Below are 25,569 nucleotides of genomic sequence, written 5' to 3' on the forward strand. Positions count from 1 at the left end.
ACGCAGCTTCCACGTCGGGTATTTATATGTGGGAAGAAGCCCACATATGTGTTCTTCTCCCTCCTGTTTTCAGACAGCTGGGATGGATTAAGAAGAAAATTTTTTTCTGATTATTGGCAAATAATTAGGTTCGACCTTGTACACTCAAATAGTACCTCTTGTACTTGCGATATATCCTCAGATGGAACAGCTTTGCTCTTCCTCTTCCAAAAGTCCACCCTCTGTTGGATTAAATTGTCAGCTGACTGCAGTGAGCAATGTGATACACTCTTTTGATAGCTTCTGAATCAAACGTGGTCAAGGTGCTGTTTACTCATTTCACTTATAGTCCCTTCCCTGCCCTGGGCATGATGCCATCCACTGGATGATGTTTTACATCAGAAGGTTTTAATGTGCAGCTCATCACGTCACATGTTTTGAAGCTGAAAGGACCTGTTAACGTCCCTTCATTTTCTGGTGTTCTGGGTAGAGAGGATGAAGCACCAGCTATCAGTATGTGTGATTTCTGATGATCTGCTCCCAGATAATTTTCCTCAAGTGTGTCTGGTTTGTTGGTTTTGTTTTGTTTTTTTAAAATTACATTTCAATACTGTTCCTTGACATCTTAAAACTGTACTCAGGCTGATTTACATTTGAACCTATGCCAAGTGCTTTCTTCTTTCTTAATAAGCTCTCCTCTTGATCTTCTTTTCCCAAGGCTTCCCAGAAAGCAGGAATTATAGGTGCCATCCTATCCTTAAAATCCTTGGACTACTCTCTGTTGATCTTTGCTATTTAAATGTTTCCTTGCTAAATATTTTCCAAGGTTCTGCCATCTGCCAAGAAGCATCACCCCTTTCAGATTCCAAAAGCAGTTCATAAGACACGGAGATTTTATTTGATCGGCATTTATGTTCCGTTTTAATTGTCAATCACTGCCAAGAAAGCAGATTAACAGGCAGGCAAAGCTTAGTGTGCTTGCTGCCATCTCTTTTTCTCTGATCACTTCCTTGCCTGTCCTTTTCTCTGCATTTCTTGTTTACTGCCTCATGCAACTTTTTTCTTCTCTGGTTTTTCCCTTTCCTGGTCCTGTTACACAAAAGTTGCACATTTTACAGTTAAGGGCTTCTGCTGTAGTGAGAGCAGCGAAGGGGCAAGAGTGTCCATGACTGTCTGATGGCTGCTGTATCGCACAGCCTTGTTACATGAACTGCTCAGTTCCTGGCTCTGAACGCCCGTACTGTGGCCTCCACAAGAGAAGGAGAGCACCTCTCAAGGAGCTCAGCTCTCTTGCTTTCTTCCTCTCCTTGGATGGACTGGTCTTGGCAGTGAGAATGATTTAGGTAACATCCCTCAGGATTCAGGGACAGAACATTTGGCTTCTCAAGGTCCCTTTGAACCCTGCTTGTTCTGGTAGGCAGAGAATGTCCAGGGTAGGTATGAGCCATAGTGCTTTACATGCCTTTCCTTTCCTTCTGTCTCCTCTTTCCTTCTCCAAGTCATGTGATCTCACTCGGGCTGGGAAATGCATCCTCAAAAAATGTTCCTTCTCTAAGCCATTTTAAAAAGTACTACTATTGCTGTATTTTTATGTTCTTACAACATTTACAAGATAGAAGCATTGGACTTTTTTTCTTAAGGTTCTCCAATATCGACCCCTAGTCCATCTCCGCTACCTCGTACCCCAACCTCCACTCCGGTGCACATGAAGCAAGGCTCTGCTAGTTCAGTCATTAATAATCCGTATGTTATTGTGGACAAGCCTGGACAGATGGTTGGAGCAGCAGCCACAAGCACAGGTGTGTAGTGTGATCACCAAAGGCAGTGGCTTAGTCTTACCCATTCAGGTTTATTCTTCCTTTAAAATGATGAGTGCAATAACAGTATTTCAGCTTGTCAAGGTGGAAGAGTGCTCGGCAAAGAAAGAAGGAGGTATTGTCGGTGTGCACAACTGGCCTGCGTAATATGGTTAAGGGTATCTCAGACTTTAACATGACCTCCATTAGGAAACAGCACATAGTATAAGGCCAAATGGGATCCACAGATACCTCTTCAGAGAGAGCCTGTTCTTTGCAGGCAAAAAGGGAAGGGAAGGGGAGGAAGTAATGTAGACTGTGGTGCATGGAGATTTAGACAGAAACATGGGTGGCTGGGTGAGAACTGTGTTGCGGATGTGGGCACAAAGCATGGAGAGCTTGCAGTGACAGGCAGATCAGTCTTAAGTCCCAGCGTACGGTGCTTTACATGTGTTGAAATGCATAGACCCATGTTAGCAGAGCAGCTGTGCTGGGTTTTGTTACTGCTTTTAACTTATAGCTGGTCCAATTCCAGCCAGTTTGGATTCCTCTAACTGGATTCTTTTGGTGCTTCAGTGGTGCTGTAAGCCTGGGTCCAGGGGGAGGAATGAGCTGCAGGAGATGGGTGATGGGTGTGGGGGTCAATGGGTAGTTTGTGTCAGTGCTAGAGGAAAAAGTCACTCAAAAGTCTTTCATTTGTTGTGATTTGTGGCCAAGAACCACTGTCTATTTAAAAACATGTTTGTTTATGTATGTGTGTGCTTGCTTAGCATCTCAGAAGGATGCTCAGAGCTATGTGATGAAGTGCAGCGTACATGTAATACGCAAACTGTTTGCTGGGCATGGTTGGAAAATGCAAATATTCTTCTCTTAATAACAGTTCCTCCTTTTATCTGAGGGAACACAGCTGTCATGTTCATTTTAGCTTCTTCACAGAGGGAATTGGTAGGGGGAGCACAGTCATAGCTGAATTTTTCAAAGTATGTTTTAGGAGTTTCTTGCTAACACTGAAGCTGTTTCACCAATAGGTTTTTGGGGTTGGGTTTTTTGTTTGTTTGGGAGGGTTCTGCCTTTTTGTCTTTTCTGCTTCTTCTTTACCTCTGGCCTTACTGTCTGCTCTGCACACGTGGTTTATTGTTGTTTGGGTAACTTTTGTATTGTCCTAGTAGAGATTTGCACATGGAGGGTAGGTTCTGTAGATGCACCAGATGGTTTGGACATACAAATCTTAATGCTGTTAAAGGTGCAGTTTCCCACCACGTTAGTGTGGTGTAAGTGCAGACTGGCCTGGAAGAAACTGCCTGCTGCCCCTCCCTCCCCTGCACTCCTGCTGCTTTGCTCGTATCCTGCACAAGTCAGATCAGATCAGTGGCAGAGCAGAAAATTAATGCCCTCCTCTCCCCAGACTGAGCTTTGTTGTCAGATAGCTTCATCACCAGACCCTGTATGACAGAGCAAGAGGGAACGTGGAACTGGCTTTTTGGCTACAGCAGCCAGGCTGGATTGAGCATAATGTGATACTACAAAGTCACTGGGACGTTTTTGATAAGACTGCAGATCATATTTAAAATGAGTGGCAAGAGCTCTATGCTCTGAAAGCCAGCCTTTCCAAACCCCTGAAATGGCTGCTTGCTTACTTTTAAATTTAAATGCAGATTGTAGTACAGCTGTGTGAGAGACTGTTACTGTGTTTTCGTGTGTGTAGTCTGTGGCTTTGGCATTTCTTGAAGAAACAAAACTAACCAACCAGCCCAACAGCAGTAATAAACTGCTGCTGAGCAACAAAGTGTTATGTACACACTGATAATGCAGAGTAAGCTTACCACTGAACCCCCATCCGTTTTGAGGGGTCAGGAGAGTGCTGTGGCACATATAGCCGTATGTTAATTTTGCAAGAGCAGTCTTCTGCAGATACAGGACCCTGTGTCTTAATTTCTTGGTTTTGTTTCTTCCTTCACCCTCCTCACTCTGTCCCTTCCTCATGTTACTCCTCACTTTGTGTCTCTCCTTTCCTGGCCTTCCTTTTCCTTCCTGCTCCAGCCTCCTCCAAGCCTTCCCCTCTGCCAGTGTCTGAGGCTGGTGTAGGTTCAGAGGGCTTCTGCAGCAGGTTCTCACTGGCAGCTCATTTACTGTCCTAATTTCACATGTTTGCTCCTGTAGCCGATACCGTCAGGCTCCGAGGAAGGTGCCTTTCCATTTGCCTGCAGCAAACGGAGCTCTGGGTGCGGAGTACCCCCTCTGGGGCAAGGGTTCTGCCGGTGGAAATTTGGTAGTGGATTTGTTTTGTGCCCATGCCAACTCCCACTTGACGTACTTCATGGAGAATACACAGTTGAAAATAAATGCTGTGTGTCGTCTTAGAAGAGGTTTCATGTGTTCGTTGGCACGGCTTGCCAGCCCTCACCTGACATGTCCTTTGTTTCCTGATACGCAGGGAGCCCAACCAGCAAACAGGCCAATGTTTGTCCGGCCTCTCACGGAACTGGATCTCCTGTATCAAAGACCCATGGGAACAGTTTTGTCACCTCAGCTGTCAAGGTAATGTTCTCGTTAGGTGTGTACTTTCCATTTAAAATTCAGCTTCCTATTAAATAGGGCTTTTTAAGTGTTATGAATCCTGCATTTCGAGGAAATTCTTTAGGTTGTCATTTCATATGAAGATTTACTGTGTCGAACAGAGGGAGCTGTGTGAGAACATGGTGGTTATACAAGATGATAGTGTCACTTCATGCAGCTCTAATTAGACTTGCCTACACCTCTGTTAAAGGCATTGCTTTTTTGCATTTTCTACAAGGGGATCCATGGAGAGCATAGCTCTCAAAATGTCTTTCAAAAAAGCTCTTCTGTAGCTGACTTTGATCTTCTTCACTTTTAGTGACAATATGTGATTAAACCAGAGGTGCCTACCTCAAAACCTTCACTCTGTTCATTATCTTTGTACAGCAGCCGCTCCTAGCAGCCTGACAATAGCCCACTTAGTGGTTTTATAACTGCCTGCTTTTAGAAAAATGTTTGTGTAAACAGTGGAGTAACCCAGTGTGTAAACAAACAGTGATAAATGGGGTCCATGCATCTGATCTGCAAAGCCCAAAAGGTATGGAGCTGAACTGTCTCACATAAAATCTCTCCCACATCTTGTGCTAGGAAGGCTATTTCTGGCAGGGAAGCGCCGTCAGTGAGGCTCTTTCTGAAAGCAGCGGGTGGGTGTGCTGCTGAAAGCAGGAGCGTTTCCCTGTCTCCAAGTCAGAAAAATGTTAATGCAGGATTTGGTGGGGAGCAAAGGCTTGCCAGTCAGCCTGCGGAGACCAAATCTCTTTATATTTGGAACTGAAATACTTCCTGTGTCTGTTAGGAAGAAAGTGGTGAAGGTTGCTGTCCGAAGCAATTGGTTTGGAGTAGTGTTTTAAGTGTCAGGTGTGCAGGTAGCTCTTCAGCTTTTAAGAGCCTGTCTGCTCAGATGGATTTCACTTAACTATGTTGAAAACTATTCATGAGTCTTTAATTTTCACTGATATGGGACAGTTCTTTCTCAAAAGTTTTCAGTGAGTCAGAGTAGGCACGTGTCATTAGTGACAGTTGAATTCTGTATTTCCAGGGCAAAGTTAAAAACTGAAGGTATGTTAAAAAAAAAAAGATCATAGCTCTGTAAACAGTAATATATTTTGATTCATGTCTTCTGGTTGGTGGAAAAGTGTAATTTTATGGTTTCTTTAAAGAGGAGGGAGTGCCTGATAGTTCACTGTGATGTTACAGATTGTGCTTAACTCGCCACTTTTCATCACTGTGCTAGCTTTCTCTGTATTTTTTTATTACTTAAAGCTGTGTTTCTTCAGCCACCTTAAAATGACTGATATGCAAGCTGCTGTGGAGAGGACTGGTTGTGCCTCTAGCCTTGTCTTCACACCTTCCCGTTTGCTGCCACTTGTGCAGTGGTGTGGTGAACCACAGCAGGCAGATGATCTGGTTGAAAACTGATCTGTTTTCAGCTGTATGTGTCAGCACAAGGAAGATGGCAGGAGCGCTAGGATAGAGCCTAAGGGCTTGCTTTCTGGTCATGATCCAACCCAAGGATGGGCCAAGTGATTGTGAAACCATGGCTTTGGAGTTCACATTGATTGTAACAGAGTACAATTATTTTACTTAAATAAAACAGAATGGTAACAAACTTTCTCAAGTGCATTTGGTTTTTCTACCAGCTTCAGATCCAGAAATGCCAGGTGCATGATTTTGCAGGTGTGAAAATATTTTTAGTTCAGTTGCTTATGTAGCCTCACTGTTTCTGCCAAATAGTGAGTTCCGCTTGGGAAAACCGTATGCCATCACGTCTTCCTAGTTACAGGACAGCAAAAATTCATCTGAGAGGATTTTGCTTGCAGACTTAAGTTGAACATATTTTTTCCCCTTTGTAACTTGTTTCTTCTTAGATTGTCTTCTCTCTCTGAGACTGTGTATAGAATAACAGAATGATGGAGGTTGGCAGTGATCTCTGGAGTTTGTCCAGTCCAACTCCTCTGCTCAGAGCAGGGTCAAGTAGAGCAGGTTGCTCAGGAGTACATCCAGTTGGTTTTTGAGTATCTCCAAAGCTGGAGAGTCCACAGCCTCCCTGGGCAACCTCTTCCAGTGTTTTATGTCCATTAAATAATTTTTTTTTCCTTATAATTAAACAGAATGTCCTGTGTTTCAATTTTTCAATTTGTGCCCATTGACTCTTGTCCTTTCATTGGTTACTGTTGATTATCTGGCTTGATCTTCTTTACACCTTCCCATCAGGTATTTATATGCATTGATAAAATACCACTTCAACCTACTTGAATTTTACAGCTCTGAAACACTTTGTATAAAAAGCTAGCCAAGGAACATGAGTCTATTTCTTTCACCTATGTGTGATATAGTAAGAAACAGTTACTGCTGTTGGAGATGTAACATTCCAAATAAAGTTTGCTTTGTAGGTTGTATTAAGTATGTTACACTCCATTTAATTAATTGTTGACTGATTCTGGAAATGTCTTTATTTGTGCAGGTAATTTGGCCTGCCTAGATGGTCCATACTACCCTTTATTATCAGTCACTTGTTTTATTACTTCCATTAGACATTTCACTGATTTTTTGCACCATGTCTTCCTATTTGCAGCAGGAGGATTCTCTGTTTGCCACCATGCCACCCCTCTGTCCCATTGGGAGCCATTCCAAGGTGCAGAGCCCCAAATCAGTCACTGGAGGACTTGGAGCTTTTACAAAGGTATTCCTCTTGGCTTTTTTGCCAGGACAAGAAGCCCAATAGTGCCACTTCATGCTGTCTTGTGCCACAAACCATGTAACTTCCAGTGCATGGAAAACTGTTACTGGAACCAATGCGTCTTCCTGCCAAGGGCTCTCTAGCACCTCTCAAAAATGTTTGGGTTTTTTTTTTTTTTTCCTTTTCTCTCCCTGTGGCTTTACTGTACCTGTCATCTTTCTTTTTACCTCCTCTTTCATCCTTTCTTGGTTTTCTTTGAATCACTTTCATATTGAGGCTGATGTTTTAAAGCTGTTTTTAGTGGGATACAGTGAAAGTAAACTGCAGTAGATCTGTCAGGAGCTACTTAAAAAATGATACAGTGATTTCTGAATGTCAGATGTTGCTACTTCTGAGTACATTTCCTTAAATGTTATCATCCAGAATTATAAGTTGGTTCTGGCAGTATTAGGTGATCCAGGTAAAAGGTGGAAGAATGCTTCTGACCAGTTACAGTGCCTACAGCAATCTAACACAAAAGAAACCCCAGCCTTTCTTGAGTCGCTGCTCTTTGGGATTAGATTTACGGCCTGTCCCAGAGAAACATGAAACATGTACATGAGAGAATAATGTCAGCTATAATAATTTACGATATCTATAGCTATAATATTGGTTGTAATATTGCAGGATATAAAAAAAATATGGAGGTTTAGAACATGTTCTGAGCAGGAGGGTGCTTAGAAATTTGAAGCCTTAGGGTATTGCGGCTCAGTGTTGAGATGCAGGGCCCGAAGTCGTCAGGTCTGGTAAAGCCCATTGTTAGCATGACTAGTAGTTGTAATATTACTTGCTGCTTCTGTGATTCTGTAATTTCTATGAGCACCACTCAAATCTGGAATGCTTTGTAAGAGCAGACACCACCCACACACCCATGTTGGTAGTAGCCCTCGTCTTGGAGCTGAGTTAGTGTCCACCTGGTGGTAAGAACCATGTCTGACTGTTGGCCTGCCCTTTCCTGCAGACAGGCTGTTTCAGAAATGATCCTCGGCGATTTAAGGTCTTTGCTTTCTTATTATTTCTTCTTATTTAAAAGGTGATCATAAAGCAGGAGCCAGGAGAGCTGCCCCAGCAACCGCAACTACCAGTGACAGGGACAGCCACGCAGACCTCTGTGCAGCAGTATGTCACTGTAAAAGGGAGCCACATGTTAGCCTTGTCACCGCAGAAGCCGGTCGTGAGCACAGGCGAGGGGACAGTGCAGTCTAAGGTATGAGGCACTTGGGTGTCTTTGGTGTGGTGTAAGCTGTCTTTCTTGTGGTTTTATTACAACGTTTCGTGCTTCTCTTGGGGATACAGGGTTGCTTCTGTCTCAGACCCAGGCAGCAGCACCATGCTTAGCTCATTTTTCTCCATGTGCACAGTGGATCGTGCCATGCTTACCTGTATTACCTTGAGATTGCACAGTGGATCATACCATGCTTACCTTGTATTACCTGCTTACCGTGAGAAGGGAGCAGGGTGAGCAGGCACTATTGCATTTTATTACATACAGGGAACATCTCCCGCTTCTGTCTAACCCATTGCAACAGTTGGGATGGGGGTGGTTTTGAACAACCCAGACAGCGGGCTGCCATCATCAGCTCTTTCTGAAATTCATCCAGGTATTTCTGTAAGAGGGGTCAAATTCTTTCCTTATTTCTTCGGACTGCAGTCCAAGGAAACAAGGCCTGCAACAGAAAAAAGATCAGGATGAACAGGGAGTGGGGTGGAGTCTGAGCCAGAACTAGCATTAGGCAGAAGCAGTGCTACTTGAGTGACAGCTGAAGTGTTCTATTGTAGGAGTCTGTGCCAATGCAGTGCTGCTATAACAGGAGTGACACAGCTTCTGAGAAGGCACAGTAACTGTGCAGTGACAAGATGACAGATGTGTCAGAAATTGTCTCCGTTCTTGCCTGTTTCCATTGTGGATAGAGTCAAATCATGTGCCAAGCACAGGAGACTACGTACAAAGCTTTCACTTTTGCATAAGTAAATACATATTTACATTTGCAACAGTTTCCATTTTACTTCCTTATTTGCCTCTTTGAGCAGGTATGCAAACTTGTGTTTCCCTGCAGTTATTGTCAACACGTAAAACTGAAGCAGTTTGTGGATTCTGCTTTGAGGCCATAGTTTTCCCAGGGAGTCTGTTCCCATTAATCTGTTTGAAACTAAATTTCTGGATCTCTGTGCTTTGCCAAGGCAAGCTTTATCTTCAGCTGGAATTAAGGCATTGCGTATATATGAGGGGAAAAAATGGAAGTGCCCTGTAATTTGAATGCTCTTAATCTTTTGTGGGTGCTCTGAAATCCTGGTTGTGTTTATCTTTTTGCTTAGGATTGACCTCTTGCCAATTTAATTTTGTTTCTGAATTAATAGCTTTTATACGTGACTAGACATGTATAAAGTGTCCTGAATTGTCTAGAGATGGAGGTAGCTACCAGCTAGAATTCACATGATTGCTCTTGGCAGCACTACATCATCCGATACTTATTTCTTGCAGGTTGTTGGCGTTCCAGTTGGTTCTGCTTTACAGTCGACAGTGAAACAAGCAGTGGCTATAAGTGGTGGCCAGATACTTGTGGCAAAATCTAGCTCTTCGGTAGCAAAGGCTGTTGGTCCGAAGCAGGTTGTGACTCAAGGTGTAGCCAAAGCCATCGTGAGTGGAGGCGGAGGGACGATTGTTGCTCAGCCTGTGCAGACTATAACAAAGGCGCAAGTTTCTTCCACAGGTGCTCAGAAAAGTACATCTCAAGGCTCAGGTAGAGTAATTTTACACCTTGTTAATAGCTCATGATGGGTAGTCTTTGAGGGTCTGTAATGATTTCTTCAACTGCAAAATAACTATGTGTGATTGAAAAACTTCAAAATTACTAGAGAGGTCTGTAGGGGAATTCAGGCTGACTGAGATTAGTTATAAAGCAAATGTTCACTCATTATGTGTAAGGGGGAAGAGGAGGGAGCACAAGTACTTTAAAACATGCAGTGTTCTGTGAGTGGAGAGCAGATATGCTGGGGAATGTACTGGAGAACTAGCAGTCTTTCATGGAGCCAGGTCTCACATTTTTGCCCAGCATTGTGGTCCTTAGATGCTCAAAAAGCTCCACATCAACAAACAAGAGCCAAACTGCCCTTAATGTATCTTCACATCTTCCCCAGTTACAAGGGTTGGGCAGAAGCACCCTGCCTGCTTCTGCCACAGCTGGCTTTAGCTGAGCACGTTAGCTCAGGGTCTGGACTGCCTGAAGGATGATGTGTAGCCTCTGGGGCTGGAGGATGCCTCTAGACCCTGTGGCTGCGCTGCTTTGACCTGCAGCCCTAAGTGGTACTGCATGCAGCAAGATATTTTTTTTTCAGACCTATTCAAAAAAGCATCTGTGCATCACTGGTGGAGTTAATCTGTTAGGCCAGCTACATGTGGATTATCAAAAGGCGAGCTGCATGTCGCTCCTAGTACTTCCATCCTGTGCAGATTTCAATGCGTGCTACTTTCTGCAAGCAGTAGTTTGATTTCTTTTTATTGTTTCTTTCTTTCTAGTTATGGCTACACTGCAGTTACCAGCCACCAACCTGGCAAACCTGGCAAACTTACCACCTGGCACCAAACTGTACCTCACCACCAACAGCAAGAATCCTTCTGGGAAAGGAAAACTGCTTCTGATACCCCAAGGAGCCATACTGCGAGCCACGAATAATGCTAGTTAGTCTTGCAGGGAAATCTAATGAATTAAATAATGTAATCACTGCATAATTAATATGTTTGGCATTTTTGCTATAAAGCATCCCGGTGCTGTGGAAGTCAGTAGTGGGATGGGGTTTCTTTGTTCACAACAACACAGTATATGGTGCTTTTTAAGACTGAGATCTTACAAGCGACTTCTGTTCTCGATGAAACTGCTTTTCCTGCAGTGCTCTCAATGTCTTTCTGTGCTGAAAGCAGACAGTGTAATTTTCCTCAGAATCCAGCAAAGGGTTGTCTTTAACTCTTCCTTGTGATCTTTAGGAAGACAACTGCATTTTCATGATATTAAACTGAGATGGATTTGAATGTGTTGTGAAAGCTATTAATAAGTAATGGAATGACACCCTGGAGAAACTAGAAGCGTAAGGAGCTAAGTTTGAGAAGGACAAGATACTGTATCTGGAACTAGTGGAAGAGACCGTTTTGAATAGAGATACAAGGTTTGGCCCCAAGCTGTTGAGACCAGCAGAAATACTTTTTTGGTAATGGGCCTGTCAATCAAGCTTGCTGTGAAATACCCAGAGAGTAACATTGCTAAAATAGTTCTGATGGGCAGTACTTCATTTTATAGTGTGCTCTTGCTGTAGGGAGAGAATACTGCAGGTTTTGGACTGTGTAGATGAAGAGTTTTGTCGTGAGCCCTCTCCCGAATGCCCCTTTTGAGGCTGGGGGTTGGGATGGGAGATGGATTTGGTGTAAAGTTTTTGCTCCCAGTTCTGATACTGGCAGTAAGGAAGAGATATTATTCAGCTTAATATGTAAGGCCGTAAATACCAGCAACATAGCAGTAGAGTACATGTCACTGAAGTAGTAGATACTCTTGGTGAAGGTATTTCTGGGCTGTAGAATGTGATGGGAGCCCCATTGCTTGAGATTTAGAGAGGAAGCTGCGGCAGTCCAGCTTTGACAAGGAAATAATCTCACAGGCATCAAGGACGAGCCAATACTTGTGATTTTTGTGACAGAGCCATAAATACTTTGTAATCCTTACTCCTTAATGAGAGACTGCAAAAAAAGTGTTCAGGCTGTTCCTTCTGGAGACAGAGCAATATCAAAGTGTCACTGCAGATTACCACTGCATGGTGTCCATGATCTAATACTCTGTTAACAATTGCACTGGACAGCCAACAGAAGTAAAATTAAGAAGCCACTGGGATTCATAGTCTTTCTAGGGCTTTTGCTGCAAATTCATAACCTGCAATAGACTGATGAAAAGACTGTTCATCTGTTGGACAGCATTTTCTTTTGATAGAAAATTCAAAACAGTCTGAAATGACATTTGCTTGCCCACCAGTCCTCCTTATTTCCCCCATAGCTCCTCTTGTTCACAATGTTTGCTGAGCTTTTAGACAGCATCTATGAACTGTGGTGTACTGGATAATAATGATACTCAGCTGTAAAACGTGTGTCAGCAAATGTCTTGCAAAGTGTTTTTAATTACGAGTATATACAGCGATGCTTCAGCAGTTGACAGTGTTGGGTAACCAAAGGGTCAAGCCTCTTCTTCTGGTTTTAGGTCTCCAGTCTGGTTCTTCTACAAATAGTGGAGGAGGAGGAGCCCAAAGCACAAGCAGTAACTTGTCACAGCACCTCACCTATACATCCTACATCCTGAAGCAGACACCCCAGGTCAGTGGCATAAGCATCTCATTTGAAGCAGATCGACATTTCAGGCTGCAGTGGTGTTAGGTTGGTGTCCTGTGGTTCTGTAGTACATGAAACATTCTTGGACTATGGGATCTAGATCCTCTCTTAACAACCCTTCCATCTCTTCCCTCTGCCAGGCATCTACTTTACCACTTGTTGCTGTTGGCACATCTCTGCCCCTCACCTCCCCTTGAGGGTTGTACCCTCATGGTTCCTTGCAGGCTGAGAAAGCAGCAGTGAGTAAGGCCAGGGTAAGCAGTGGGTGGAGAAAAGACAGTGTGGTAAGAGTGCCTGGTGGCAGGGCCACCAGGGTCACTGAAACAAGAGAGGTGATACGATGGAGTTATCTTACACAGTAGGATATGTAAAAGTTGGAGGAAAGCATGAGAGCGAGCAGAGTAAGGGGGAGTTATTGGAGTGAAACAGCAAAGCTGAGTAAGAAAGAAAAATGAGGAACCAGAAGATTGTGTGAAGGGATCCGTGTGTGACAGAGGGTGAATGAAGCCTCTGAAGGGGGTAACAACTGAATATCGATGTGAAGTAGGAAGGGTCTAAGGTGATAGGTTATTATAGTGTTGGTGGTGTGATTTCTGCATGCCACGCTCTGAATGTATAGCTTTTGTGAGGGGACTAAATACATTTTGAAGTGAGACGGTGTCTCTTTTTTTTTATTATTTTTTTTTGGCCTTGCCCAGCAGTAGCCTCTCCAATCTTGCTTGCTAAGCAGCATTTGTCACAAAGAGTAAACTTGAAGAGCATAAAGTTTGTTAAATTGTAGTGGATGGCTCTGACAAGACGGGGAGCTGAGTGTGGCTTTTTTCACCCCTTCCCTTGCATCAGAAAGTGTTCTGCACCAAGAATAAAAGGCTATGTCCCGCTCTTAGTGCAGAAGCATCCGCTGTAATTAGGAGTGCCACATTTTAGAAGATTAAATGTTATTGCATAATAGCTATAGGCTTTTATCCTGTATTGACACTTCTAGATTTCTGTTGACTCTTAACTGTGTTTCAAAGTGGTGACCTCTCGTAACTTATTTCTGGAGCAGGGCACCTTTTTGGTTGGCCAGCCTTCTCCTCAGAGTTCTGGGAAGCAGCTGACTCCAGCTTCAGTTGTTCAGGGCAACGTAGGAGTTGGAACATCTTCCACACAAGGACAAGCATTAAAAGTGATAACTGGACAGAAAACAGCTCTCTTTACACAGGTAACCTGCAAATGGTGTGTTTCTCTCTTACCAGTTAGCATTTTGTCAGATAAGGTATAGGAACCACAGCTGCACGTTGTAAGAGCTTTTCCTTTTGTAGTTGTTTGGTTTGGGTTTTGTACAATTGTGATGCTGGCTGTACTGTGGCAAAGAAGGCACATGAAGGCCCGCTTTCATATGCAGCTATTGGACTACTAACATTTTTCAGCTTTAGTTCTGTTCTCGGAGCGGGTCACGTGTAAGCTTGGGTTGTTAGTTTGTAAACGTGCTCTGGGATTTCTTAGTGAAACAGAGAAGTAAATACAGTTAGATGCAAAAATGTTCTTAAATATTTGAACCTTAGAAATGGGTCACGTGCTAAAGCTCTTAAAATGTTGGGGTTTGGTATCCCTTAAAGGTCCTTTTCTAAAAACTTCTAGGTAGTCCCTGTAAAATTCAAACTCCCCAAGAGTACTTGTAATTCATTGTCCAAAATTCAAGATCGATGGACATATTTTTGCAGTCAACAGTTTGATGAAGTTGATTTCTGAGGTCATAATTTTGTTCCAGGTATTGTTGCCACAATTTCGTCATCATGGAATGATTTGGGTTGGCAGGGACCTTAAAGATCATCCAGTCCCACCCCCCTGCCACGGGCAGGGACACCCCCCACCAGCCCAGGCTGCTCCCAGCCCCGTCCAGCCTGGCCTTGGGCACTGCCAGGGATGGGGCACCCACAGCTGCTCTGGGCAGCCTGGGCCAGCGCCTCGCCGCCCTCACAGGGGAGAATTTCCTCCCTATATTTAATCAAAATCTACCCTCTTTTAGTTCAAAGTGATTCCCCCTTGTCTTATCACTACATGCTCTTGTGAAAAGCTCCTCCCCAGCTTTCTTGTCAGCCCCTCTGGGTACTGGAAGGCTTCCATAAGGTCTCCCCAGAGCCTTCTCTTCTCCAGGCTGAATAACCCCATGCCTTTTTCAAAAGTCTTCTGAAAATATTTTTCAGTAATACAAAAAGCATTTGTCTTGTTTGTTTTATTGTTGTGATTTTGGGGAAGGGTTAAGTAAAAGAAAAGCCAAAACAAATACACCTTTTTCCTTATGCTGAATTCTTTCTCAAAGGCTGCGCCCAGTGGACAGACATCACTGGTGAAAATATCAGATGGGTCTATAAAATCAGTACCTGCCACATCCCAGCTCTCCAAACCTGGCACCACTGTGCTGAGAGTATCAGGAGGTGTTATCACCACAGCTGCTGCTCCTGCCGTGGCCCTTCCCACAAACGGGGTGGCCCAGGTGAGAAACAACATTGCCATAACTCTGTAATACAGTGTTAGCGCTCTAGCTGATACAATCTCCAGGAAAGGACTTCTTTTTTTCCCTATTGGTGTTCTTCTCAGTCAGCATTGCTGGTGGGTTTGCTCTTATTTTTGTGTACCAGCACAGTGCCCACAATTCCTTTTCTGATTGGGTTGTTTGCTGTTTTTTATTTTCTGCGAAGAAACAAGGGGAGAAGAGAAACTGAAACTTGTGACACTTGCACTCTCTTGCTTTTAAGGTTGTTAAAATTCAGGTAGACAAGGAAGGCTTTATCTGGAAAAGGTTTTGCAGTCATACAGATGAGATCTTTTGAGTTGTGCAGCTCTCAAACATCTAATCTGCTGCTGGCACAAAAATTTGAAGAAGAATGTGAAGTGCCTGACACTTTGTATCCAGCAGGCCAGTGAAAGCCAGCAGTAACTAAGCTGTAGGTCTCTCCTCTCAGATCACAGACTCTCCACAGTGCTTAGTGCCCAGTCTGCTGTCAACAGATTTCAGAGGCCGGCAGTGGCCAGACCGGACTTCTGAGCAGTAGGGAGATATGAAATGTTCCTGGGTCACATTTCTCATCTGGAGACCTACCTGCTTGCTGATGTTAAGGGGCCTGGCTCCAGGCACTATCAAAGCAGCTGTGGTAGCAGTTCCAATGTGCAGTCTCATTTCTGCTTGAAACCGCCTCCATTCTGTATGTACCGTCGTTGTATCTGGGCTTTTGGATATGTGCTTGAGAACATTTTGCTGCTTAATGACAGACAGATAAACATTTGGTTTTGCTGCTTCTGGATATTGTTACTTCGTTGTGCTTATTGTTATCTGTGACACAAAAAGGACCTTGTTATTCTTCTCTGCCTCTTTTATGCAGCAAATAGATAATGCAGGTTCCAGTTCATCATCTTCTGGAACTCCTGTAGCAAAGACATCGGGACAGCAACACCAAATCTGTATAAGCCAGAGCCAGCCTACTTCATCAGTAGTGAATAAGACTGCCACTTCCACTGTTGTAAGTGTTGCTTCTCTGATGACTACACCAACGCCTGTGACTGGAAAAGCTGCAGTATCAGGTATTAAACTCCCTTTCATGCCTTTCCTATAGCAAGTTAGAATGCAGGTGTGAGTTCTTTAGTTGTCTGCACTGTAAATGGAAGAATAATCACCTGCATTTGTGAATGTGTAAAAGTAAAATCCTGCTTTCTAAAACATATCTTATTAGTATAACTTCTGGCTTAGCCGAAGAGATGTCTAAATAATTTGGCATCCTATCACTCAGTGCATTGACTGAATCTGTTACAAATAATAGTGCGAGTTGTCCATTGGTATTGGAGAGGAATTTTAGTTTTCATGCCGAGTTGTCATCTGCCTATTCAAGAGCACAGTGTATCACTGAATACTGAAACTGTTAAGGTACCAGCAATGCTACAGACTTGATTAGTTTGAAAGTGAAACTCCACTGAAGTTGGAGAAGCTGCATGAGCAGAATTTGGCTCTGAGGCTTTGCATCTGCTGTGTTTGGCTTGGAAAGGAGAGAGATGTTGGTTAGGGGGATCTGAAGGCTTTAAATTTGAAATCCATTAAGTACAGTGAGGTAGACAGGATCTGGAATGCATCAAGTTAATAAAAATGAGATAATAAAGGTGGACTGCCCTTCTGTAGAGGAGAGTTCTCCTTGTTTGGTTTTCTTGTCTTCCAGTATCTTTTGTATCAGTATTTGAGTATTTCACGTTAAAATCAGAAATATTCATTTTGAATCATTTACCTGCTGGCATGTTCTGTTCACTTACTAAGTGAACTTAAGAATGGCTTACTAAGTGGAAACAGAGTAAAAATACAGAAAATAGAAAAGAAATGACACTGAGCTCATCTGACACTGTCTTTTGAAAACAGCTGCTCTTGTTTCCCATGTGCACAGTCTTCCAAACTCCTCCTTTTTCATCACTCTGTTTTTCCCAGAGCTTGAAAGTAAACAACGTAGACTGCTAAGACTGCCACAAATCTGAAATCTGCAATAAGCAGTTGAGTGTTTTCGTCCTTGCAAACAAAGCAGCAAGTTTTTTTTTGTAGAAAATATGCCATTCTCAATAGCTTTCAGATTAAAACTCCCATCTTGGTGTAAGAATGTTACCTAGATCTTGTTTTGGTTTTTGTAACCTGAGGCACTGACTTCATCATGAAAATCTATTTCTTCAAGAATCCCAGAAGAAGCAGTAGCTATAAACCATGTTATTTCAGTGTAAAACAAACAAACAAAAAAAACCCAAAAAACCACCCAGAACCAAAGCAGTGATCAGATTCTGAAGATTTGTATTTTTAAAGGCGGCTTTTCAAAAAGACAGATTTTCCCCTTGTTTTGCAACGAACAATGTCTGCTACCCGTCAGGCTAATAGTGTTAGTTGAAAATGTCCCTTCTTACTCTCCTTGCTGTTTGGGTCCCTTGCTGTCCCATCCTGACACATCTGTGCATCCCACACAAACAAATTGGTAAGAGTGGGTTAGCTGCCTTGCCTGGAGGTGAAAGCCTAACAGACCAGTATCTTTCAAAACCAAGAGACATCTTCACCAGATCTTGCATGTCTAGTACTTGGAAGGCAGCTGTGTTTCTTAAAGAATAATAATAAAATATGAGAGAATGAAAACTTTATCGCAAAACAAATCGTGAGTATAAAATTGCCATCATGAAACTAAGAAGTCTTCTGTTGTCCATGTTCTAAAGTAGAAGTCTATTAAATTTCCACAATCCGAAGAAAAGTTAGCTATAGATTGAATACAATTATATTGAAAATAGCCAATTTACCAGTAGAAAGGATGGACGTAGGCCCAAACCACAGTGTTAAGAGTGCTGGCTGTGGTGGCTTGGGATGTGGAGGAGAGAGCTGGTGGACAGGTGATGAGCACTACTTGCTGTGGCGCGGCTTGGAGCTGTGCTGATTTCCACCGAAGTCCCTGGGTGCTGCCATTGAGAATGCTGTTAATGCCTGAATGTCCTGCTCGTTCTATTAGCCTTGACTGAAGTCGGTGATTTCATTCAGTCCCTACTTCAATATGCTTCATAGCTTGAGTAGCCATCCTTATGGATGTGTTCAGTGCGCGTTACAGAAAGACACAGGACATTCGGTCCCGATATGTCCTTAATCACACTTGCTGTGCAGCCTTGGGCTTGTCACTTAGTTGAAATATGGTGGTTTGTGCTCCACTGACTGCAGCGGGTGCTGCTAAGCTGGATGGCAGAGGTGCATTCAGCACTTGGATACCTCGGTGAGAGTGGCTGTGTAAGTACAACAGAGCTGTAGTTCACTGGCTTACCAAACCCTTGAGCACAAGGTCTTGTTCTGACAAGTGTTTTACTCTGTGCTGAGCCTGCTTCAGCTGGAAGGTTTGTGTTACATCAACTTCTGCTTAAGATTACTTAGGTAATGAGGAAACTTGCTGTACGAATATCAGAGCGGCACGCAGCATGGAATACTGCTCATGCTGTGGTGCAGCACCCCAGTATTTTAGCAATCATTTGTCAGTAAAAACTTGTCTGACAGGTCACTGAACTGTGACTTGTTAAGAGGGTGGCAGTGCTAGCTTACATACCATCCTGGTTCAGGCAGAGAAGTAGCTGGAGATAAACTAAATGGTGTGTTTTATTTAACATTTTGTCTTCCGTTCTTCTTGCAGGGTTGCTAAAAATCCACTCAAATCAGTCTAGTCCACAGCAGGCTGTTCTGACAGTTCCCAGCCAGCTTAAACAGCTCGGTGTAAACACAGCTTCTGGAGGTGTTCAGACAATACTCATGCCTATGAACAAAGGTAAAGGGCAGAGGAGGATGACAGATGGTGTGTGAAAATCCCCTTTGACACAGGGTAGCTCTTGGTCACTGTTGGCATACATGGTCCAAAGTTAGAGGTAGAAGAAAATGTAGCAAGGAAATTCATCCCTAAACCTTGTGCTGCAAAAAACACTGTTGCTTCTGAACATGGTTATTTCGCAAAGTGTATGAGGTTTGATTTTTTTTTTCTTTGTTGTCTTTTTTCCTTCTTTCTTTTTCCTCTCCAGTGATACAGTCACTTTCTACCAGCAAAGTTTCAGCTGTTTCAACTGTCACAGCAGCAAGTACGATTGTCAGTAGTCCCTCTACAGCGTCCGTCACTAAAGGTAACAAGGAATTTCTCAGTAAGATAAAGCTGGTGCTGCTTTATACAAGTGGCCTCATGATGAAAGTAGATCCTGTGACTGTGGGTTCCTTTATTTCCATTGTTAGTAGGGTTTAAATAAAGCAAAAATAGCACTTGGGGACTAGGCAATTAACAGTGAATTCCCCATCAACAAGTCCCAAAGCACAGGCAAGGACAGAGAAAAAGGGGGATGTTCTAGAAAGCTACCATGAGTACCTTAAACATTCATTGTTTCAGGCCATTGCTGAAATGCATAGAGCAGCATGTATTTAATCACAGTTACTTCTGTCCTCAGAACAGTGGCTATGGTGAAATGTACTAGAGAATGCTTTCCAACAGCACTAGGTGTAGACAGCACGTATGCACATGCACAGACATGTGGGGGAAAGATGTACATGCGGTACTTCCCAGAATAATGCATAGACCAGAGCTGAGAGACTCAAAAGTCCAGTTCTTGCAGAACTGTCATGTGTCTCTCCCATCCCAGATGAAGGACCAGACTGCCTGGCCGTTCTTGGTTGGGAACGTGTCTCTCCCTTCCCCTGTCTCACCAGCGTTCTGTCCTAGACATGAGAAAGTTCACTGATGTCAACACCAGCGCTGTCTTCAAAAAAGTTCTCACTTTGAAATGACACTTCTTGCTAAAACTGTTAGTAGTTTTCTGTCCAGCTCTTAGTTTACGAAGAGGCCAACGTACACTTTCAGGCAGTGCAGTTTAGATCAGGCAGTCATACGCAAAACATCTCAGCAACTGGTTACGCAGATTTTCTAAAAAGGATAAGGTGTGAGCACGTTAAGATTTGGAGGAGGGGGAACATGTTCTGGTGGCTTGCTTTCAGCAGAATTGAAGGTCAGATTTGTTCATGCTTAACAATCAGAATGCAAACAACAAATGATGTTATGTAAGACCCTCAGTCTTACTGGAGTCTCACAAGATACTATTTTATCAAGCTGACTGGTACTTTTTGTCTTAAATGTGTTCTGTTTCTTTGAAGTTAAGATGGAGCCTGATTCAACGGGACAGAACTGCAGTTCTGTGGGTACCCAAGAAGGCCAAGCAGCAGTGAAAACAGAAGAGAGCTCCGAACTTGGGAATTACGTTATCAAGTAATTGTTCATTTCTCTGTAAGGTTTTCTGATCTTTGAAATGCCAGGGGGAATGGAGATTTTAGGGAGATGTGCAGCAGTGTTAAGTTTGACCTAGAAATAGATTATAAAATCTTCTGTCCCATATGCTGCTGTATCACTGCTAATCCTTTTGAGTGGCATTTGTTTCGGACAGTATTGCAATATTTTCTTTGCAAATGGATTTGTATGCAGGGCTTATGAAAGGGGGAAAAAATATTTAAAGGTTTGCAGTTGTTTTGGAGTTTGCTAAAATCTCAAGCTGCTAAAACCTCTGTATCATCCACTGCTTGTGTAATTCCTATTGCCGTTGTGTGTTCTTGCTGAGGTCCAACTACCCAACAAAATGCAGGTCACAAAAGGGGCATCTGAAATTAGTACTGTTGTCTTGCCTCTCTAGTCTTGTTAAGCTCATATACTTCTGTAATTACTCAGTATGAAGGCTGCCTTGGTTCATAACTGGAATTAAGTAATTAAGATCATTGGAGTATTCTGGATGCTGTGAAATCGAGTGCCTTGCTTTTGATGCTCTTGCAAGTACTTGTTAGTGATTTTTCAGCAGAACGCAGTTGGCAAAATTTTCTCTGCATATTTCTTGTAATGTGTAGGATGTTCCTTCTGCTCTTGATTCCTCCAGTGGCTGACTTCCCTGATTCCATATTTTGAGAAGTTTTGTTATCCCGACATATACCCTCCATCAGGGTAATGTCTGCAGGGATGTGTAGGAGACAGGAATAAATCTTAAGTCACTACATGCCGGAAATTATCTTAGTTCTAAAGTAACTAATGGAAAATACAGTACTTGGCAGTTAGATACAGCATGGCAGGTTAAGTAAAATTTACCTAAACTCCCTAAGTTCAAAGTTTCCCATGCAGTATCACATGTTCCTACTGCAACAGCCTGCACTTACAGGTGTGTCTTATCCCTCAAGTAGTGTTGCAGCTTGCAAGATGATGCAGGGGTTTCTTCCAAGCTTGCCCAAAAAAGCCTCTGATGAGTTTCCTCAGCTTGACAGATGCAGCTTCAGATGTGGACACTTTGGCAAGAGGAAAGGCTGTTTGAAATACCTTCTCCAGATTGAGGCGTAACAGTTTATCCTCCCATTACTATTGCTATAATGCCTTGTGGCTAGAGACTTTAGACCATGCGGTGATTTTTAAACCTTTTGCATCTGGTTCCTTCCTTCCAGCAGTATTCTTCATTGTGATTCTTTTTATCCCTTGCAGCATAGAATATTTGGAGAACATCCAGCAGCTTTTAACAGCAATAGTGAAGAAAGTTCCATTAATTGCTGAAAAAAGTAAGCAGTAAATGAAAAGGCTTTGCTTTCTATTTTCATTGTATCAACAGAATGCCTTGCATACCCTGTAGCCAGAAAAATTATTCAAAGGTGGAACAAAATGAAGCCATTCTCCTTAGAGAGCTTATTCCAGGTGTTAGTCTAAAGATGCTTGGAATTAGGTTCTTCCAATAAAGCCAAATACATTGTCACAAGTTATTAACTTTCATCTTTTTTTTTTGTTAGAAGTAGATTTTATTTCCTCACATAATGGCTGCAAATTGGTCTTCTTTCCCTCATTTGTCCTCAGTGGATGTGGTGGGGTTTTTTTCCTTCTTTTTTTTAATTTAACATCAGGGTTTCAGAAATGCTTGCAAACACAATAAAATAGTTCAGCATTGTAATGTTTGTTTTTCTTTTTTTTTTTTTTTTTTTATTAAACAAAAGGTAGTAGTTTACAGGGAAATCTATGGTACTTTATAGTTGCATAACTCTTACTCATGTACATAGCTGAAAATCTTAACAGCTTTCTCTGGTAACTAATGCAGTTTGCACAAGTGGTCCTGGAGACCGGGTAGGGCAGACCCCTCTCAAGATTGTCACAGTGAGCCAAGCAGGAGTGGGTGGCACGGTAAAGCTTTCATTACATTCAGCTCTCTGGCCTACAGTAGCATTTATGAATCCATTGCTTAGGATTCATTTCCTCAAAAAGATTTTTGCCAGGAAATTTTTCACTGTCGTTTCATTTTTATGTTGTAATTCATTTGCAAAAGAAAAAGGTTTTCCAAAGGAAGAGACTTCGACCAGTTAGACAGATCTACATTTCTACATCATTACAGTTTTTTGAGGAGAAAAAGACTTAAAACAGCCCATAGCCACAGATGTCTCTGTGTGACCAAGAAGGGTGCTGGTTTTGCATCCAAAAAACAGTGTCTGCTGCACTTATCTCTGCTGTGCTCAGAGAGAGCACAGCATTTGTAAGAGCGAGAGAGTTTCAGTTCCCAATCTTGTGAGCATGAAACATATTTCCCTCTTTCTCTCTGCTAAATAACAGAATTAATCTTACTTCACTTACTATAAATTTAGTACTGGTTTTGCCTTTGTGTTTTCCAGGTGAAGATGCAAGCTCTTTTTGTGCCAGTTCAGTGGAACAGTATTACAGCTGGAACATTGGGAAGAGGAGGGCAGCCGAGGTAATCCTCTCCTCCTGTGTTTCATAAGCAGTCACTAGGGACACAAGAAGGATTTCTGAATTATGGAACCTCCCTTGTTGTTAGCCAATTTGTTTTCTGAAACAGTCTGTCATATTTTAAATGGAAGAATTCCTTACTGCATGATGCACTGATTTGTGTCCAGATAGTGATCCAGTTTATTGTTCAGAGAGTTTCTTGAGCAGAAGAGACTGCGAAGGTCATTTTTCAGTTGATTTGAAGTAAGGTGTTTTTGAAGCATTTAAAAAACCAGAATTTTTGCAAACCATCCTGTTAGCACTTTATCCTCATCGCTTCTCTGTGGCACATTATGGTCATGGGAATTTTACCCAACGTACTTTGTCTTTTCATGGGCTTTTTTCTGTTTTCAGTAGGAAGAGGACTGAGGGATCTGACATAAGGAATGCTAGTGCTGAAATAGATTATCAGTTCACCGAAGTTAAATATTTCAGTGTATCTGGGCCTTTTTGTGTTGTGGTTGTTATGTTTCTCCCTATTTCTTCATAATTTTGTCATCTTGCTATGGAGTTTTGTGTGGAAGATGTTAAAACTGATTAGACACTCTGCTGTTGCCAGCTTAAATGATTGAAGCATCTAACCAGCATTTGAAGAAGCATATTTTACTCTACTGGATTTCTTGCACTATGCCATCTTAGGTGTCACTTGGGAGGTGAGACATTTCAAGTCAAGTGTATCTAGGCCCCTGTAAATGTGTGTCCCTTTTTTCTGAGGTTTTGTTTGGATGACAAAGCAGAGGTTAAATGACCTGCCCTACAGCTGCCTGGTATCAGGATTAGGACCATCTTCCATATTTATTTTTCCTTGTCATTCTGACTTCTGAGAAAATCATATTCCTTTTGTTTTCCTTGCAACCTGGATTATTGGTCTGGGCCATGGTCTAACCTTAAATGTTTTAGCCAATTTGATGAGCTTTCCCTTTGGTTTGTCACAGTGGCAACGAGCGATGACAGTGAGAAAGATCCTTCAAGAAATCATAGAGAAGCACCCCAGGTTTCACAATATTACACCCCTGAAAACAAAGCACGTGGTACACTGGTGTCGATGCCATGGCTACACTCCACCTGACCCTGAGACCTTGCGGAACGATGAGGACTCGATTGAAGATGTGCTGACACAAATAGACAGTGAGCCAGGTGGGTGTGGAGGGACCTTTGGAAAGCTCCTTTCTGCCAAAAATGCAGTTTACTAAGTGGCTCAAGACTGTATAGACACACATGTGCTGCTGCTGTAGGAGAAGGGGTTTCTTACTTCCTTTGGTTTTAATTTAATTCACTCTGGAATAAGAAAAGTTGGAGGTAATAAGGGCAAGCCTCCAAGTAAGGCTGTCCCATGTCTCTGTCAGTCCTAATGTTTTCTGGGGCATCTTTTGGGTTTTACTGTGCTTTGGGGCCCTTGGAGGCCCAGTGTAGATAAAGCATATGAGAGAGGATTCTTGCCCCACGATATATATAATCATTTGTAAGTGGGCACACAAGTGAAGCATGGCGAGTAATGACATTTCTGCCCTTGGGTAAGCTTAGCCTCTGTTAAGACTATGTAAACAATATGAATGAGTTCAGGAACAAAAAAACCAAAGCAAGGCAGGGAAACCTGGCAGTGGCAGTGTGGAGCTCAGTGGGGTTAATTTACCCCCCAAAAGGGAAGTGAAGTTCCACATTATGTTACTACAGCTGCTGCATTATTCCACTAGGCTTAGCTCTGGGATCTTCACAGTCTATTTTAGTATGTATTAAATGTACATCTTTTAATTTCATTCATTCTTCATAGTTAAGCTCCCTTGTTTCACCTTCAGATAATCCCTTTCCTAAAGCTGAATGTTTTTTCTGTTCTGATCATACAGGGATTTAAGGTATTTCACAGAAGTGTATGGATTTGATGATTATTTGCCAAGTCTGGCACTGCATTGCCATTGTTGAAGGTGGAAAAGAAGCCTACATCCACCTTTTAATATTTTTATCTAAATAACTAGATTTGTGTTTGTCTTAGAAGAAAAAAAATCTGTTTCTTGCATCGCTTTCCACAGAAGGTTTTACTGGCTCGTGTCGAGCATGCAGAGAAGAGGTTGCTGTTTTGTAATTCCACTGTGAATCTGTCTCGTGATGTTTCTTAAAAAATATAATACTTGTCATAACGTAAAAGATGATTTAGTGCTACGTGGTACCCACATAGTAAAAACTCAGTTTCTCCAAGCAAGTGGAAGAACATCAGGCTGCTTTGCAACTGTCAAAAAGCTTCTGTGAGAATGTTTAGGAGGCTCACATTAGCCTGGGTTTGTTTGAAATGCAGCCACCTTTATTGGTGTAGGGGCAGATGAGGGAGAGGACCATGAGTGTCATGACGATATAATTAGAAGGCTCTCAATGACTGCTTGTGTTTCTGTTCATCCTTATGTTTGGTAGGAACTACAAAAATAACTTGCAATTACCTTAATTTCTTACCATATTTTGAGTGTGCATCTGTTTATAAACAGCTTTCCGTAACCTGTCATGTGTTTAATTGATTGCTTCTTTTTCAGAATGCCCTTCATCTTACAGCAGTGGTGAGGAGCTGTGCCGAAAACTAGAGGAATTACAGCAGTTTCTGAAACGAGAACCAGAACATGAAGAGGAAGTAGATATTCTCAACTTCAACGAGCCATTAAAAATAAACATTAAGAAAGAACAGGAGGAGAAGCAAGAGGAGATGAAGTTTTACTTGGCTTCCTTGCCTGCATCAGAGTTTGTGAGGGATGCTGCAGAGAAGGTAAGAAGTGATTCGCAAAGCTAATCACAACTAGCTTAACAACAGTTCTTGTCTTACATATATTCAGTTGCCTTTCTTTAATCTATACGGCCCTCTGGATGCTTTATGGAGTTTTT

General features: G+C 42.5%; 1 protein-coding gene across 9 annotated transcripts in view; it reads left to right on the forward strand.

Annotated features, from left to right (window-relative positions):
- YEATS2 (YEATS domain containing 2) overlaps positions 1–25,569 on the forward strand; it is a 49,983-nt gene that overhangs the window by 17,844 nt on the left and 6,570 nt on the right. For 4 of the 9 annotated variants that reach the window (XM_040612624.1, XM_040612623.1, XM_040612625.1 and 1 more), the window contains 17 exons: positions 1,620–1,778; positions 4,210–4,313; positions 6,907–7,014; positions 8,084–8,257; positions 9,533–9,791; positions 10,568–10,729; positions 12,288–12,400; positions 13,464–13,619; positions 14,721–14,894; positions 15,781–15,979; positions 18,577–18,708; positions 18,956–19,054; positions 20,070–20,181; positions 21,427–21,500; positions 22,593–22,672; positions 23,643–23,844; positions 25,227–25,453. In XM_040612624.1, coding sequence (XP_040468558.1) covers positions 1,620–1,778; positions 4,210–4,313; positions 6,907–7,014; positions 8,084–8,257; positions 9,533–9,791; positions 10,568–10,729; positions 12,288–12,400; positions 13,464–13,619; positions 14,721–14,894; positions 15,781–15,979; positions 18,577–18,708; positions 18,956–19,054; positions 20,070–20,181; positions 21,427–21,500; positions 22,593–22,672; positions 23,643–23,844; positions 25,227–25,453 — 2,534 coding nt within the window. Of the gene's footprint in view, positions 1–1,619; positions 1,779–4,209; positions 4,314–6,906; positions 7,015–8,083; positions 8,258–9,532; positions 9,792–10,567; positions 10,730–12,287; positions 12,401–13,463; positions 13,620–14,720; positions 14,895–15,780; positions 15,980–18,576; positions 18,709–18,955; positions 19,055–20,069; positions 20,182–21,426; positions 21,508–22,592; positions 22,673–23,642; positions 23,845–25,226; positions 25,454–25,569 lie in introns of those variants that run through there. The other 5 variants (XM_040612626.1, XM_040612628.1, XM_040612629.1 and 2 more) reach the window with 5 other exon arrangements.

The sequence above is a fragment of the Falco naumanni genome, chromosome 13 (genome assembly GCF_017639655.2).
Source record: "Falco naumanni isolate bFalNau1 chromosome 13, bFalNau1.pat, whole genome shotgun sequence".
Taxonomy (NCBI): domain Eukaryota; kingdom Metazoa; phylum Chordata; class Aves; order Falconiformes; family Falconidae; genus Falco; species Falco naumanni.